We start from the raw sequence: 16,926 nt of genomic DNA, 5'->3' as shown, positions 1-16,926 counted from the left end.
CTTTTATTGGTTAAAGAATAAAGAACTGCTTTGAGCCTATGGCAAGGGCAGAACAGAACTAGGTGGGAAAAGATAGGCTGTATGATGGGAGAAAGAGGGCAGGGTCCTACAGAAGCCATGGAGCCTCCAGAGACAGACACTGGGAACTTTACCCGGTAAGTCACAGCCTGTTGGGGGAAGGATCACTTGTTTGTTCAGGCAGCCTAGCCACGAAATAACCACTCAGAAAACCATATTATTTGCAATACTGTTTGGCCATTAGCTTAAGCGTATTTCTGGCTAAACTCACATCAAAACTAACCCATCTCTATTATTCCATATATCGCCATGTGGCTGTGTTTTACCAACTAAAGTTCCCAGCGTCTGTCTCAGGAGGTGGATCCATGGCTTTTCTCTGACTCTGCCCTTCTTTCTCCCAGCATTCAGCCTAGCTTTCCCTGCTTACCTAAGATCTGCCTTGCTATAGGTCCAAAGCAGTTTCTTTATTCATTAATGATAATCACAGCACACAGAGGGGACTCCCACATCAACAGTCACGTGGCAATACACAGATTAATAGAAACGGGTTAAATTAATATGTAAGAGATAGCTAATAAGAAGTTAGAGCTAATGGGACAAGCAGTGATTTAATTAATACAGTTTCTGTGTGATTATTTTGGTTCTGGGTGGCCGGGACGAAAAAGAAGCTCCTTCCAACAGTTCTCCACCTTCACCAGGTAGGTTTTGGGGATGGAACTCAGGTCATCAGACTTCACACTGAGTACCTTTACCCCATGAGCCACCTCGCTGGCCTGTTAAGTTCACACACACACACACACACACACACACACACACACACACACTTTAATTGTGAAATGATTTCAAGTTATAGACTGGCACAGGAATCATACCACATCACTGACACCTGACATTTTGCAAACTTTGCATTATCATCATTCTTTCTACATAAAAAAAAATTTTTTTGAAACCCTTTTCAAGCAGGTGGTAAATACCATTCCTATTTACTTCATAATACTTCAGACTGTACCTCCCGAGAGAAAGAGTATTTTCTCTCATAAAACCATTTAAATAATAAACCACACTGTAATTTTCTTGTTATCCCCAGCTACACCTCAGGGGCTGGTCCAGCATGTTTTAACCATTCTTATATTTTAACTACTGTTTTCCAATGAGGCTTATTTTTTTCTACTTATTAAAAGAGATATGTTTACAGGAACCGATTTAGACAGTGAAGACACACAGCTACCTTCTGAGGTTTCACTAAAAGGGCCGCTATCTCCGAGGTGACCACATTAACAATGGTGGTTATGTCGTCTTTGAAGCGGTCAGAAAAGCGAGTCCTCCGGAAGCTATCGCGTTTGTCCAGGTTATGCACATACTGCGCCATGCTTTTCACCTACAGAGGAAGGGGACAATGTCAACATAGAGACTGGTGACCTGCTTGTACAACATGCAGAAGGGGAATGGCTTAAAGGAAATCTCTTTCACAGAGGACTTTCTCATACTTTAGTGGTGCTGGTGGTGCCCGAGCTGGCTCTGAACCACAAAATGCTTCTGACACACTGAACAGTTGCCATGGTGCCTGGAGGTGGGCACAGTGTCCTCTTCTTGACCCCTTCTTCGGGGCTCCTTTCATGGCTGCTGGCAAAACCTGCAGCTTAGCAGCTTAGGCCCAGTGTCAGAAGACACACCATCCCCAACAGACTACGTCCTGGAAGACAGCGTGAGGCTGAGTTCCCGGAACCGCGCAGGCTGTTATGGTACATGACACAAGACACGCAAAGGAACTATTTTATAAGGCTGTCTGGATACAAAGACTTTGCCTTTCCTGAAACTACAGTGAGGAAAACAAGGGGAAATGCCCCTCCCATATTGAGATTAAAACCAAAGAACTTCTGTACTGTTTAAATACACATAGAATTTTGCTGCACATAAATATTGAGATAAGTTTATTATGTGAAGTTATTTGGATTCTGTCTTTCAAATAATACCTCTTAAAAACATAACTCTGGAATAGTCTGTGAACATTTTAGAAATACAAAAATTAAGACCAATTCTAGGGTTACAGGAGCCAAACTTTGCAGAGTACACCTAGGTGTCTCAGTTTTAACAAATTCTCCATATAAATCTGATGCACACCAAAGTTCTTTGAATCAGTTCATTTCTTCATAATGCCCGATACACGATTGGTCCACTCACCATACTCTATGTGATGTTGTGTCCACTTTAAGGGAGGCATATGTTAGTCATGTTCTCCCCTTCAACAAATATAAGGTATGGCCCACTAACTCCCAGATGCAGAATTAAATAATTACAAAAGCTTAACATATGGTATACTGTAATATATGATGAATCATGAAATTATAAATATGATATAAGGATGTCATATACTGTAACAAGACTCTAGTTCTGGAAGTCAGCCTGGAATTGGTGCTGTGTTTAGAAGAGCATTATTAGACTATGGATTATGACCTTAAAAACTTGTTTTTAACAGCATCATCTGGCTGTGTCCACCTACATAGAATAAGTGCACCTCCAATTTCATTGCCACTGTGTAAATCATCAACCTTCTGTATACTCTCTTCATATACCATATCCTAGTAAATCAGTGTGAGATTGCCTAGTAAATCAGTGTGAGATCATCATGAGTAAATACTTGTAGCTACACATCTATGCCTGGAGGTCGCTGTTTCCTTGTAATTATCCTTCCCTGCTTCTGCCTCTTACACTCTTTCCACCATTCCTCCAAAAGAATCCCTAAACCTTGGCAGGTCGAGATTTCCATTGTCTCTTAATCGCCCATCTTGACCAGTTGTGGGTTTAAGAGAGCTAGCAGAATCCAGGGCTACTGACTCCCTGCCAAGGTTCAGATCAGTTACCTCAGGTAGCAGAGAACTTAGAAAATTTCTAGTCTAAGAAATACGGAGCAAGTTCACACACGTGCTGTTCAAGTCATGTTCTTTATTCTTCTATCTCTCTCTGTATGTGTGTTGTGTGTGTGTGAGTGTGTGTGAAGTTGTAGTTTATATACAGATACAAACAAAGGCAATTCTATGAGTTTGAAATACTTAGTGTTTAAAAAAAAACAGATAAGAGCTGTCCCAAGTGACATTGTCAGCATCTTTGTGGTCCCTAGGAGATTTATAAAATTTCTAGTCTAAGAAGTACAGAACAAATTCACATACATGCTGCGCAAATCATGTTCTTTCTTTGTCTTTGTGTGTGTGTGTGTGTGTTGTGAAGTTTTCAATTTATATACAGACACAAATAAAGGCAATTCTCTGAGGCTGAATTTCTCAGAGCCAAAACGCAGTTAAGAGTTGTCCCAGGTGATACTACCAGCATCATTAAGGCCCCAGGGAGGCATGGCTAACAGGATTCCTGGAGAGCACTAAGCGGCAAAAAGTCTAATTTAGGAGACTTTAAACTCTAAACCAGGAAGGAGAACGGGAGTTGGTGCATGATACTCCATTTCTAGGTTAAAATCTAGTGTTAATAAACCGAGGTCAGGCCAGGTATAGGGAGTTGATAGTGTTTTAGGGTTAGAGCAGGGGATCAACTGAGACAACAACTTTCCCAAGTCCTCTGTGCGTGAATTTGGGACACTCAGTCTTCTTATTATGAAGGATTATGAGTCAAACAAGCTCGGATGTGCCATACCTCGATCCTTGATGGTCCCTATTGTAATCTATTGGAAAGAATCCTCTCCTGACTAAATGTCTTATCAAATAAAAAAATAGTTACAAGGAGTTGGCTTCTAAGTTTATCTCAGGGAATGAAGCAGAGATTAGGCTGTGAGAACCAAGGTTTCTGACTATGTGACTAAATTCTCTCACAAGAGGTCTCACCCAATAAGTAAAAGAAGAAAGCTGCCTTTTAGATGCCCATGGTCCTTGTGAGACATATAGATTCAATTGTGAAGCATGTTCCAGTTTATATCCCACATATTAAGACTATAAAGATCAATTAAAAGTGATTTTCTTCCTGACCATCCACAGATATATGTGCCCATAAGATTGAGGTGCAATCATGAGATGATATAGAAACATCATATGAAATTACATAATGCAGGTATTGGGGACACACCAAGCTGTGATGTGGGAGTGATTTCTTATTAATAAAGAAACTGCCTATGCCCCTTGATAAGGCCCACCCTTAGGTGGGTGGAGAAAACAGAGGAGAATGCTGGGAGAAGGAGGCTTGGTGGAGGAGTCGCCATGATTCTCCCGCTCCAGAGAGACGCAGGTTAAGATCCTCCCTGGTAAGCCAGCTCGTGGGCTACATAGAATATTAGAAATGGGTTAGAACAATATGTAAGAGCTAGCCAATAAGAAGCTGGAACTAGCCGGGCCNTATTATTATTATAAAATTCCAGAAGCAATTCTAGAGTTCACATCAAGTTAATTTCTGCTTCTAGAAATTAAAATTTAAACTATATTAAGTGCTGGTCAGGATTTTGCTGGGTATCTAGAAATTTAATCGTTATGTAGGACACTGCCTCTGGAGGATATAAATATATGTTTTTGAGACATGTCACATTATAAGGTCCATTTTTGCTCAGCTTCTAGGGAAAATTGTGTTTTACGTTTCTTAAGCCTAACTTATAGTCAACTAATCAATTAATCATTTGATAAATAGTATAATACTATTTTAATGCCTAGTATATATTAAAATCTAGATCATGTAGAATTTTCAGGTTCTTCCTGGGCCAGGAGGTCCCAGGGTTCATTTTTCCTTTGGCATCATCAGAATTTGATGGACGAGTTTGCTGAGAGCTATTTGGACAGTCTGACTGGAAAGGTTGGGGTGATGGTTATTGCTGACTATCAACTTGATGGGATCAAAAATCTCCCTGAGATAAGCCTTGGGCATAATTAGGTGAACTGGAGTTGGAAGCCCTGCCCACTGTGAGAGGCACTATTCCATGGCTGGTCTCCAGGCTGAGCAAAATGAGGACAGAGAGGGGAACAAAATGTTCATAACTTTCTACTTCCTGACAGCGGAGGCCTCAGGCTCCACCATCATGACCTTCCCGCCATGACAGACTGGAGCCTTGAACTGGGAGCTAAAGCAACCCCTCCTTCCTTATTTTCCTCCGGATATTTTGCCACAGAATAATGCAAACTATCTGATTTCTCTCTATCAAACTATGGGACTTCTCGTGGCTGTGGGCTGACATTCTGAAATGATGCTCATGAATTTGTACAGGCTGGTCAGAGCAACAACTATCTGCCAGGCCTGGTGGCACCCACCTGTAATCCCAGCACTCAAGAAGTGGCTGCAGGAGAATTATTACCAGTCTAAGGTGTGACTGGTCTACATAGGAAGTTCCAGTCAGCTAGGGGTATATAGTGAGACCCTGCCTCAAAGCAAGCAAGCAGAAACAGCAGCAGCCAATCAAAAAGCAAGAAAATGAATAAATAAAAACAAAACAAAGAAACCAACAACAGAAAAGTGATTCCCTTGGAAGCTGATCCACCCACTTTTGCCCCATCTGGAGTCTTAGAAGTTGACTTCCACGCTGAAGAACAACACGGGGCCTTTCATACAGGATGGCAGAGTCTGCTTCTCTTTTCTTGACATAAACCTGTCAAGACCGAGACAAACAAGGCACAATCCAGAGAGGGCTATGTAAGAGGGAAGGAGAGATCAGTTTTCTGATCCGTGGCTCACATAATGCCCTGGCTAGCACACACAGACCTAGGCACATCAAATCCAATGGAAGAACATGGCTGTCTCCTACCCAAGGGTACTGTCTAACCCAGGACACACAAACAGAGAAACATATTCATATTCCCAAAGATCCACACACACATGGTGAGAGGACCTGAACGAGGGGGTGGGAATAGAGCACCATCTTTTTGTTGTTGTTGTTGTTCAAAAAAAGTATCTCTCTCACTACACTCCCAGCCAATGGCCAGGGAGGACAAGGCTTCTTTGTGCAGGTGACCCCAATCCTGATCCTCTGCTGGCTAACCCACCCTAGCGCCGGGCTGCCCAATTCATTGTTGCATTCAGCTCCTGCCTGCTGAGTTTGGCCATCCCACAACCAAATAAATAATTCTCACAATGCTGCACTTCTGATGGCCTCTCTCCAGACTGCTAGCAGCCTGCCAGCTCTTGGATCCCTGACTTTCCACAGAAGAATCCAGCAGAAACATCAGTGGGGCTCAACCCATCACTTGTAGGGTTTGGAGAGGTAGAAAAACAATTTCTCCCACACGTGTCTCTGTGGCCCATTCTGAGAATGGATACCTTTCAGAAACCCCTCGTGCAGAATGACATGCCCAGAGGAACTGGGTCACCTAGTTCCCTCCTCCGGGCCTCCAAGGGCGGAATCAGTGACTTCTAGTCACACAGGGGCTCATTCATTATAAAGCGTGAGATGCACCAGAACTAAGTGTACTGACTCCTGTGACAAGGTTATTGTTCATTAGCACCTGGTGGCCAGCACAGCTGGAGGTGTCAAACTGCTTCTCAGGCCGCCTAAGCCCTAGGGGACGTTCTTCTTTTCACGCTTTCCGAGAGCATCGGCCAGGTAAGCAAGCAACAATGCCTGGAGGACTCAAAAGTACCGTCTAGGTCTGAGATCAATGTTCCTTCCAGGTCCTCGACCACAGCCGCCAGGTGGCTTCTTGCTCTTCTCCGTCTGTGACTGTTTGGGTGTCTGTTCACTTTCCTTTCCTCCCTTTGGTGAATGGGAGGCTGTAGCCGGAAATCACTGGTGAAAGGTCTGGCCATCTGTCATTCCTAATACCACAGGGTGGTCCTATCAAGTGGACCCTCTCCTCTGCCTCTAGATTTTTTCAATGCCCCGACTGCTCAGTGCCCCCTCTGTGGTTCTTTAGAAGGAGGCAGCTAGATAAATAAAGGATTTATTTATTTCTGCGGCACCCTGAGTGCCTCACCAGTCAGTCTGTTGGCCCCTGTAACACTGCAGACACCCTGGGGAGAGGCCTTTGATAAACGCTTCTCAGCTGCTGAGACCCTGACAGAGTGGCTACAGTCTGGAGAGCCCTGCGTAGCTGCTGTCTTGGTGGGTCTGCATTTTGACCAACCCCACCAAAGCGCTTTGATCCATGAGAGCTTTTCTAAATTATGTCACCTGTGTCTCACAAGGGGGTCCTAGAGGTAAGAGGGGGGTATTCATTGTAGATGTCACTTTGTCTTGGGCCAAACGAGTCTTAGTAAGAACTATGCCAGATCAAGAAGCAATGTTCACCCTTTCTGTGATTCTTATCCCTTTCTAGTTATGGGCAATGAAGCAGTACTAGACAGCCTAGAGGTTCCTCTCTGGCTGCCACTCTTCCCCTACCTGTGAACTCAGAATCATAAGGACCTCAACTCAAGGCTACTTGAAGATTAAACAAAACAATGCCTTAAAAATATTTAAATCAGTGCCTGGCATACATACAGTAAGATGCTAAATTTACATTGGATATTGTTATTTTTTCTTTTTCAGGGGAGCCAGCTGCTACTGGGATTATGTGGAGGACAGAGTCGTTCTTACACCTTATACAAACTTGCCTTTCAGATGGAGCTTTAAGATCCTCAAGGTGAACTCACAATAACGGGGAACCAAATATCCACCATCACACATACTAACGGGGACTCCTGAACAGGATGGGCTAACCCATTGTCAGTCAGTACGATGGACTGAGAAGATGTCTTGAAACTCCAAGCTTCTCAAAGAGGCAAAATAGTGAATAGAAACAAAATGGACCTGAGCATTAGAGAAAGAGGTTCTACCTGTCCCTGGCTGGGCAGGCTGGCCAATCTTTCTAGCTCTGGTGTGTGCTGTGAGGATAAGCAAGGGTCTCACAGGGGTTCAAGAGCCTGCAGAGTTGCTACTCAACTCTGCATAGTTGGGCTTGAGTCAGTGCCCCAGGAACTTGGGTTTTTCCTCAACAGGTGCTGCCTAAGGTCCAAGAGTAGTTAGGTGAAGTGTGTTCAGGTGAGTGCAAATGCATGAGTCAATAACCAAGCACTTTTAATTAAGGCAGATCTAGTTTTTACTTTTCTTAATCAGCAATTTTGAATTAACTTTGGGATGAGGTTTTTATGAATTATGTATAGATGGAGACAGCAAACAGAAGCAAGACATATAGGACATGGTTTCTTTGGCTTTTAAAATATTTTTTGTGCCTCAAGAAAAAGAGGGGAGTGAGTTTTGTTGCCAGTCCATTCTGTGCCAGACCACAGAGCTCATGAACACCCTGATGAAGCTATTAACCACAGGCTGACCAGCTGTAGTCACAAGCCTTAACCAGCTTGGCTTGTAGACTAAGATCTGCCGCTGAATTGGCCAAAATCCCAGGGCCCTATAGCTATGGTTGGGACTCACAAGTCTAGGTGCTGGGGACTAGCACATTGTAGGTGGGCCTTGGGTCACCTGGGAAGACAGGAGAGTGCACCGTGTTTCCTCCACTCCCCCAGAGAAAAGGTGCCCATGTGATCCTGGGGTCTGAGTCAGTGCACAGGAGCCATTCTCAGACGAGGCCTAGGTGTGCTCATACTCCAGGGATTCAAATCTCAGACTCTTTCTGTAGTAAGAAGCTAGGTTCTTCACTCAGGGGCAGTGGTGCCCTTCTCTGTCCCGATGCTTATCTTCACTTCCTTTCCCCCTGTCTGTCTGAGTGCTCAGTAAGGCTGCTTTCCCAGCCTTGGATAGACGTGGAGAAAACCAAAAATTCTGCTGGGTTTTCTTATCCCCTGAGCCATCTCAGGGTTCTCATCTTGTGGGCCAAGTGCTCTTACTCACCGAGTCATCTCCCCAAGTCTCTGTTCTTAATGATTTTTATGACAAAATCGTTTCACGTCCATTAGTACTGAAATACAAGTCGGTCTTAGTCCTATTCTTAGTCTGGAATGGAGGAACCACTGATATTAGTGTGGCTGGTTATTGTTTGCACGATATCAAATAGTTTGTTGAAGCTGAAGACCGAATAAGGAAGATAGGCCACATCCCAGAAATCTGAAAGGTGAGACAGGAAAAGCAATGGCAAGCTGTGTCCAGTGCTGGCAAGGGGATGAGTGGGGTCTTCAAGAGGAGAACAGTAAAGTGGAGCACCCATTACAGGTAAGGTGGGCAGAGAACGGCCTGCGGGTGCTGACGTTTAAGCAGGACAGAAAGTGTGTTGGGGACAGCAGTCTGCGAGAGGGGGAATTAGAACAACAACAAAAACCCTTTAGGTTTAAAGTCCAGGCCTGGTACTTTCCAGGAACAAAAAGGGAAAAAACTGTAACCATGGCATGAGACAGAGGTGCGCAGTAGGATTGTTTATACAAGGGTATTTTAGCTATGATTTTTTTTTTTAAAAAAATGGCACTTTATTTTAGCATACTGAAAACCATGAAGAAGTTGACACAGTCTCTGTCTAATGTTGGCTGCCTGAGGCAGGAAGGATGGGCTAAGAGGAAAAGGGGTTCAGGAAGAAGAAAAAGAAAGATGCTGCAAGAAGCACATGAGGGATGACGGAAACTTGACCAGGTGGGGACCATGATGAGGTGCAAAATGGGGTTGATTTTCAAGGCAGAGTCAACAAAGTTTGGTGGAAGATGGACGGAGGGTGAAGGAGAAGTGCATTTCGAGGAACAATCCGAGGTTTCCAGCCAGGCCCTGGCCCAGGAAACTCTGCCTTTCACATGTGTGCTCTGCTAGCCAAACTGAGCATAGATACAAATGTGAGAATCTCACCAGAAGCTCGAAGAAGAACCAGGCGTACTTGAAGACCGTCTCTCTCACTATCCCGGTGCTGACCACCATCTGCAGGGCGAGCTCCTCGTGAAAATGCTAAACAACAAACAAATACAAAGCAGGCTGTGATGGGAAGCTTACAACTCCCTAAAACCCCCTGCCCTTCTTTGCTAACGTCATAGCTGGTTAGTTACGGAAGCATGAGTCCAAGATACCCCAGGCCATATGTGACTGGTGGCAATATCAGCGCTGAAACATTTAGAAAGGCAGAGAGTGGCCTTGCACCATAGCCCCAGGCTTGGAATGACAGTGGCACTCTATGAAGAAGCCCTCCTGGGCAGTACTGGGAACTGTGGTGTGTGTTAGAGAGCATTCCTCTCTCTACCCTTCTGACTGGTTTGCTGGCAGCAATGATCCTCAAGTTTGAATGTGAATCAGAAGCCTTGGAGACTTAGCAGCACTCAGCGGATGCCGCCATTAGAAATTCTGGTTCAGAAGGTCTGGAGCAGCGTCTGAGAATCTGCATTCTAACGTGCTTTCCAGGAGACGCTGGTGCTGCCGGTACAGGGCCACGCTCTGAGGACCACTGTCTGGATGACAGACAAACGCCTTCCAGGTTGGAGAGTTGTTCTTTGCACAGTCCCACTGCAGCTTCGTGTGGGAAATGCGAGGATGGGTTGCTGAGGGGATCACTATATTAAAATGCACACATGCACGTGCACATGCACACACATACACACACACACTCACACTTGAAAAATTTAAAAAAGGACTGAGTGTGGCGGTGCACACCTTTAATTCCAGTGTTCAGGAGGCAGAGGCAGGCAGACCTGTGTGAATTTGAGGCCAGCCTGGTCTACACAGTGAGTTCCAAGCCAGGTAGGGATACACAGTGAGACCCTGTCTCAAAACAAAACAAACTGGACAGACACAGCGCTGTACTCCTGTGTGGTGGAGAGGATGAAGTCCTGAGTAAATGGTGCTGTTGACAAGAGCATGGCCATGCCAAGAACTGCATATGGAATGCATATGGCAAGACCTCCCCCTGGTCCTAGCACTGATGTTGCCAGTATGTGGAAAAAGTACTAACCACAGTTTCCTCCTCTCTGGGGACTGCAGCCTGAGACTGCTTCCCTACAGAGATTCCCTACTGCGGTTAACTAAACTGCCTCCTCCTTCAGGTTATAGAACAAGCACACCGAGTCTTCAGGCTGCTAGGGTGTCTCCATTAGAGCCCACAGTCCACTGGATCCCAGCTTTCCTGTACATTTCCTGTGTCTGTCATTTTTTCATATCCCATCACCCCAGAGAGGTCAGTCCTAATGCCGCGAAGGTCATGCAACCCCGAACTCTCAAGACTTCTAAAGTCCTGTCCCAGAGGACTGTTTGAAGACTCAGAGCTATGTTTGGCCTTCGTGTCCTGTCCAGTCTCCTGACTGCTGTGTAGCAAATGCTGCATAGACAGTGCGTTTTAACTTCCTCATCTTCCTGCTCCTCCACCTAGCCGGGTACTTGTTCATTCTCTAGATAATCATCCTGATGGGGAAGAAGCTGAGGATCAAAACTAAGACCAGCAACTCACCTTGGTTTGCTTGGCACTTTTCTGCTCTCTAAATGGAAAGGCCCCCATCTCGGAGACCTGCTTAGTCCTGGGCAAACCAAGACAGCACCATACCAACTAAATGCAGAAACAATGGCCAGGAATCCCCGTGCTTCTCACCCATCTTACATATACAAAGCTGAGAATAAACACAGTCAGACTCTTGTGTTGTTTCTCAATGGCCAGGAGAATGAAAACTATTTCAGCACTCAAATATCACAGCTCTATGTGGAAGCTAGATTTCAAAGTCAATCTAAAGCAAAAACTGATTGCAACAATGACTGCTCACTATAAAACTGAAAATAATCCACAGGATACTACAGTATGTACACAATACATTTTACTAGACAGTGAATGTCTTATAGACCATCAAATCTGAGGGTTACTTATCTAAACTGAAAGGAGACAAATAGAAAAATCTCTGAGCAGATATTGGAGTGTTCCATCCACCACCCACTCCCCTCCCATCCCTCCCTGGTCAGTTCAACCCGTCCACTGTTTTCCCTGTCTCTAGCAGGTGGGCTAAACCTTAGCAGTCTTAACACACGGGAGCACATTTGTTCGCTGATGTGAGGCTGGGACTGTGCCGTCTGGGAGAGGTGGGGGTAGTGCTAACCCTGCTGGTTGCCAACTGCGCACGTGATAACACGCAACACGTCCAGACTCCCATGGGAAGAAAGACATGCTCCGCCGGCCATAGGGTTAGCTGCCAGAACTAGGTCAGTCTGTCTGCCAGAGTCTTACGGCAGGAAGAGATTAGACCAGGATAAGCTGCTTCTTAATGCAATCTATGTCGCTTACTGGACAGTGTTATTTATTCTAAGAACACCTTGCTCCAGAGGTTATAGAAGACAGCCAAGCAGCACAGCTCTGTTTGCTGTGTTATGAGGGCAACGCACTGGCTAAACTACCCCCTGAAATAAAACCGACTCCCTTCTGCTCATTCCAGATCAAAGCAAGCCAGACAGCATACGTGTTAAGGAAGTCAGACTTTAGGCAAGTATGTTGATTGTTTTTGCTTTTTTTTTTCATCTCATTTATTTTTAATTTATTTTGAGATTCACTATGTAGCACTGGTTTCTTAGAACTCTCTATGTAGGTCGGGCTGTCCTTGAACTCACAGAGATCCCTCTGCCTCTGCCTTCTGAGTGCTGGGGGTTAAGGGCTGTGCCACCATGCTCAGCCTTAAGTCATCCAGTTTTTAATGGAAAGCAGAACTTGGAACCAGTGTGTGTGACTGCCTAATGTTAAACTTTAGGGTAGGTGACGTTAGTTTGGGGCCTAACCACACATTCTTTCGCTTTTCCTCTCAGGGTTCACTTCTGGAATGTCTTTGCTGACAGCGGTGCCTGGATTACTGCAGAGTCTACAGTACGAGGCTCAGAGGCGCCTCCCATCTTCATCCTCCAGGTCAAACTGAGCCGAAATAAAATCTTCCTGCACTGCTAGTGACCGCAAACAGCTTCGTCTGTAACTGCAGTTAGCGTATCTGCACTTAAATAACGATCTTGAAAGATAAACTGGACTTCAATGTAAGTAGCTACCATTCCTCTCTGACTGTATCCACTGTGCTGACTGGGGAGGTTGGCTGGCTTCGGGAATTCCCTATTTTGCATGGCTTCTGAATTCAGAGTTAAGGCTGATCACAGGTCAGCATGAAGACACCTTCAGATTGGCCCATACTGCACTTGGTCTCAGGCGAGATCATTAACCAAAAAGGCGTATGACTTCATACAGTGTTGAAATAAGATTTTTGTGTGTGTGTGTGTGATTTTTCTTTTATCAAGGATGAACTTTCACCAGCTTACTTTTCCCTAAAAAGGAGGTGAAAACAGTGGTTCTCCAAGTCGGATATCTAAATCAGGACCAGCTCCGGTAACTTGTTTGAAATCTAAGTTCTTGGGACCTAGCTCAGATGGATTCAACTAGAAGCAGTAAAGAAAGGCCCCAAAACAGTTTACAAAAACCTCCCAGGTAGTTCAGATGCAGAGTTAAATTGAAGAATCACTGAGTTGCTGAATAATTAAAATGTAAAATGGTAAGAAAGAAGAGACAAGACTCTCTCTCTCTCTCTCTCTCTCTCTCTCTCTCTCTCTCTCTCTCTCTGTGTGTGTGTGTGTGTGCAAGTATTATATGGGCAGGAAACAAGGCCAGAGAACATGTAATGTCTATTTTCAATTGTAACATGAAGACACAAGTGAGTCCTTTCTTGGGCTAGGGCTAGAATTATCCTCATACCAACTTGGTCTTTACCTTTTTGCTGACCGGCCTTGGTGCTGCAGTTGAACCTGGAGCATCATTATTGCCAGAGCAATAGTAAGACATCCGGCTGCAGCTGCGATCAGCAATCTGAAACATATAAACCATGATCCACTGTCAATTGATAGTTATACACTGGAAGGATGTAGCAGCTTCCTGGAAATCACCTCAGAATTCATTTTTATTATCTGTCTTTTCTGTAATAGAACCAAAACAAGAGCCCCATATAAATAAAACAAAACAAAGAAAGTAAATTAATTTCACTTGCTCCTGAGATGACCACTGCTAATAGTTCAGTGTGCAGCAGCAACACGGAGTGAAAGCACAGTTAAGACACAGGAACCAACTTAGGGAGGACGGTGAAGCCCAAGCGTCGACTACTGGGATTCCCCTAGGGGATAAAGCAGGATGCTTGGGGAGCAGCCATCCTATAAGGATGGTGACAGAAAAACAAAGCAAACAAACACCCAACAACCAAACGCAACCCTAACCCCAAACAAACACCCCAACAACCAACCCCAACCCCAAACAACAAAGAAACAAACACTCCAACAATCAACTCAAACCTCAAACAAACAAACAACAACAAACTCCCACAGTTTGAAAGAAAGAAAGAAATAAATAAATAAAGGAAGGAAGGAAGGAAGAAAGGAAGAAAGAAAGAAAGGAAGAAAGAAAGAAAGAAAGAAAATACTTAAACAGTACAAGAGAGAGTTCAGAGGTCATTCTGGAAATGCTCCAGTCCCAGAGGAGAAAGAGAGCAGCACAGTGGACAGAAACCTGGGTTAAGACAAAAAAAAGAGCCTTGAAAAATTCTTTTATACTCTAAAGTATCTTAAGTATAATTTATGGGGGGGGGGGGTGGAAAGAAGAAAGAGGGAGGGAGGAGACAAATATGTACCTGCAAAGAGGAGGGTGGAGTTCAAAGAAGGTAGGGCCGCACACACCTAAGATCCAAATAGCTTAATCAACATGGGACAATCACTTAGATGTGCAGTCCAGACAGAAATCGCGTGTTCTGTACAGCAAACAGGTGCTAGGAAAATCCTCTCTTCTCGGAATCTTATAGGAGCAGCAACAAGAAGCCATTTTAAACAGACCCCTATGAGTCAGGGGCAAGGGGCCTTTAGAGGCCAAGTCCTTCCCTGCATAGCTCGCTCTGAAGACTCCAAACTGCGCACAGCTCTACTTGGAAAGAGTTCCACAGGCTGCAGTGAGATTCGTTAGCTTCCCTGAAGTGGACAAGCAGTGTGTGAGGACCAAAGCTCGAGGCCAGAAAAAGAGGAGGGTCATGGGAGGCTCAAGGGCTGAAGGGACTGTGGCAGATAAGGTGGACTTTATTCAGGAATGCTGCCGCAGCTGCCCACAGGCACCTAGACACACAGTGATGAACACTGGCCACATGTAGGCAGGCCCAGGAACAGAGGTAAACCCTGCATTGGGACCACGAAGCTAGGCACACAGACTTATAAACAGACACACACAGGCAGGCTATGGGAGGCAAAGGCAAAAAAGAAGACCTCTGACCTCATGGCCGTATCTACACAGAATGACACAAAAGTGACCCTCTGCTGAAAAGAGTTATACGGTGGATGACATCACCATTTACTTTTGGGTTCCCTAAACATCTGGTGCCAGCCATTTGTGTTGACTCACAGTCTCTGAGAAGTCCTGTATTAGTTATCTTGGCCCATGGTGGCTATCCATATCAGGACCATGCTGTCTAAAATAAGCTGGCCTATATAATTCTTTGTCCCCAACATAGTGCCAAATGCTGGAAGGTACTAGGGTGCACGTCAGTTGAAGGCCTGGTGACAGTCCCTTCTAGTACCTACAGACTAAAGTTAAACCAAGCAAATGGAACTAGAAAGCAGGCAGAGATAACTTTACCAATATCTAACAAGACAGATATTAAACAACAATAGTGGAAAGAAATAAAGAAGTTGGGCAGTGGTGGTACCCTTCCTTCATCTCAGCACTTGGGAGGCAGAGGCAGGTAAATTTCTGAGTTTGAGGCCAGCTTGGTTTGCAGTACGTTCTAGGACAGCCAGGGTTACACAAAGAAACCCTGTCTCAAAATAATCAAAAGAAGGGGGGGGGGTAAAGAAAATGACTTTGTACTGGTTAAGGAAACAATTTATCAGGAAGAAATTATAACTATAAACAAATGTGTACTAAAAATTTAGCACACCCAATTTCATGAAACAAAGGCCATAGGATTTAAAGGGACAGATTTGAACTAAATACATCAAGAGTAGGTAACTCCAATATCCTATTCTTAACAATAAACAGGTCATTCAGATAAAACAAAACAAAAACAAAAAACAAAAGAAACATCAGCATTAATTTATTTCAGAAATCAAACAGACTTGACACATGCCACAGAATCCACACAAAATACAGAATACACATTCTTCTCCGTAGCTCACAGAACTTTCTCTAAAATAGACCACATAGCTTACAAAGCAAAACAAGTCTTAGAAAATACAAGTAAATCGAACTTTTCATATTTTTATCTGATCACAATAGAATAGAACTAGAAATCAATAACAAGAGAAATTACAGAAAAAAATACCTATCAGTGATTGAATAACAATCCATTGAATGATGAATAGGACATTAAAGCAATCAGGAGGAAGAAGCTGAGATGGTTCTGTGGAGACAGTCCCATAGGCAAAAGTCCTTGCCATATAAACTGGTTATCCTGAGTTTGACCACTGGAACCTACATAAAGGCAGAGGGAGAGAACTGATTCTACAAAGCTGTCCTATGTCCTCCATATGCACGGTGTGCATACTTCTACACACACACACACATACACACACATACACACACAAACACACGTGCACACACTCATGCACACAAATAATGAATTTTTTAAAGCTTTTCCTTTCTCAGGGAAATATTGAATAACTTAGTAAAGTACCTCAAGGTCTTACAAAAGTAAAAACAAGCCAAATTTCCAATTAGTAGATATAAAATAAACAAGAATGAAAAGAATACAAAAAAAATTTAAGGAAAGAGAGTTGGTTCTTCAAGAAGACAAAAATATCGACAAATCCTAACTAAACTGACAAAAAAGAAAAAAGAAAAAGAAGACCCAAATAAATAAAATTAGAGATGAAAAGAGAAAGATTACAACAAATGCTGACGTAATTCAGAGAATCACTGGAGTGTATTTTGGAACAAATATTCAAGCATTTTGGAAAGATTAGAAGAAATGAATGATAAATTTCTACACATCTATGACCTACCAAAATAAAATCAATAGATACAAATAGCTTAAGCAGATCTATAACAGTTACCAAGATTGATACTGTAATAAAGTCTCCTAACTAAAAAACGCTCAGCCACAGACGGAGTCACGCTG

The 16,926-nt window shown here is 43.9% G+C and overlaps 1 protein-coding gene across 3 annotated transcripts in view; it reads right to left on the bottom strand.

Moving 5' to 3' along the window:
* Dock8 (dedicator of cytokinesis 8) overlaps positions 1 to 16,926 on the bottom strand; it is a 184,598-nt gene that overhangs the window by 53,641 nt on the left and 114,031 nt on the right. For all 3 annotated transcript variants that reach the window (XM_050157606.1, XM_050157613.1, XM_050157623.1), the window contains exons 23-25: positions 13,551 to 13,646; positions 9,698 to 9,793; positions 1,247 to 1,396 (exon numbers count right to left, since the gene is read on the bottom strand). In XM_050157606.1, coding sequence (XP_050013563.1) covers positions 1,247 to 1,396; positions 9,698 to 9,793; positions 13,551 to 13,646 — 342 coding nt within the window. The remainder of the gene's footprint in view (positions 1 to 1,246; positions 1,397 to 9,697; positions 9,794 to 13,550; positions 13,647 to 16,926) is intronic.

The sequence above is a fragment of the Alexandromys fortis genome, unplaced genomic scaffold, assembly GCF_014885135.2.
Source record: "Alexandromys fortis isolate MF-2015 unplaced genomic scaffold, M_Fortis_MF-2015_v1.1 scaffold_10, whole genome shotgun sequence".
NCBI lineage: Eukaryota > Metazoa > Chordata > Mammalia > Rodentia > Cricetidae > Alexandromys > Alexandromys fortis.
The sequence above is the reverse complement of the archived record's forward strand: the minus strand, read 5'-3'. Positions and strand labels throughout refer to the sequence as shown.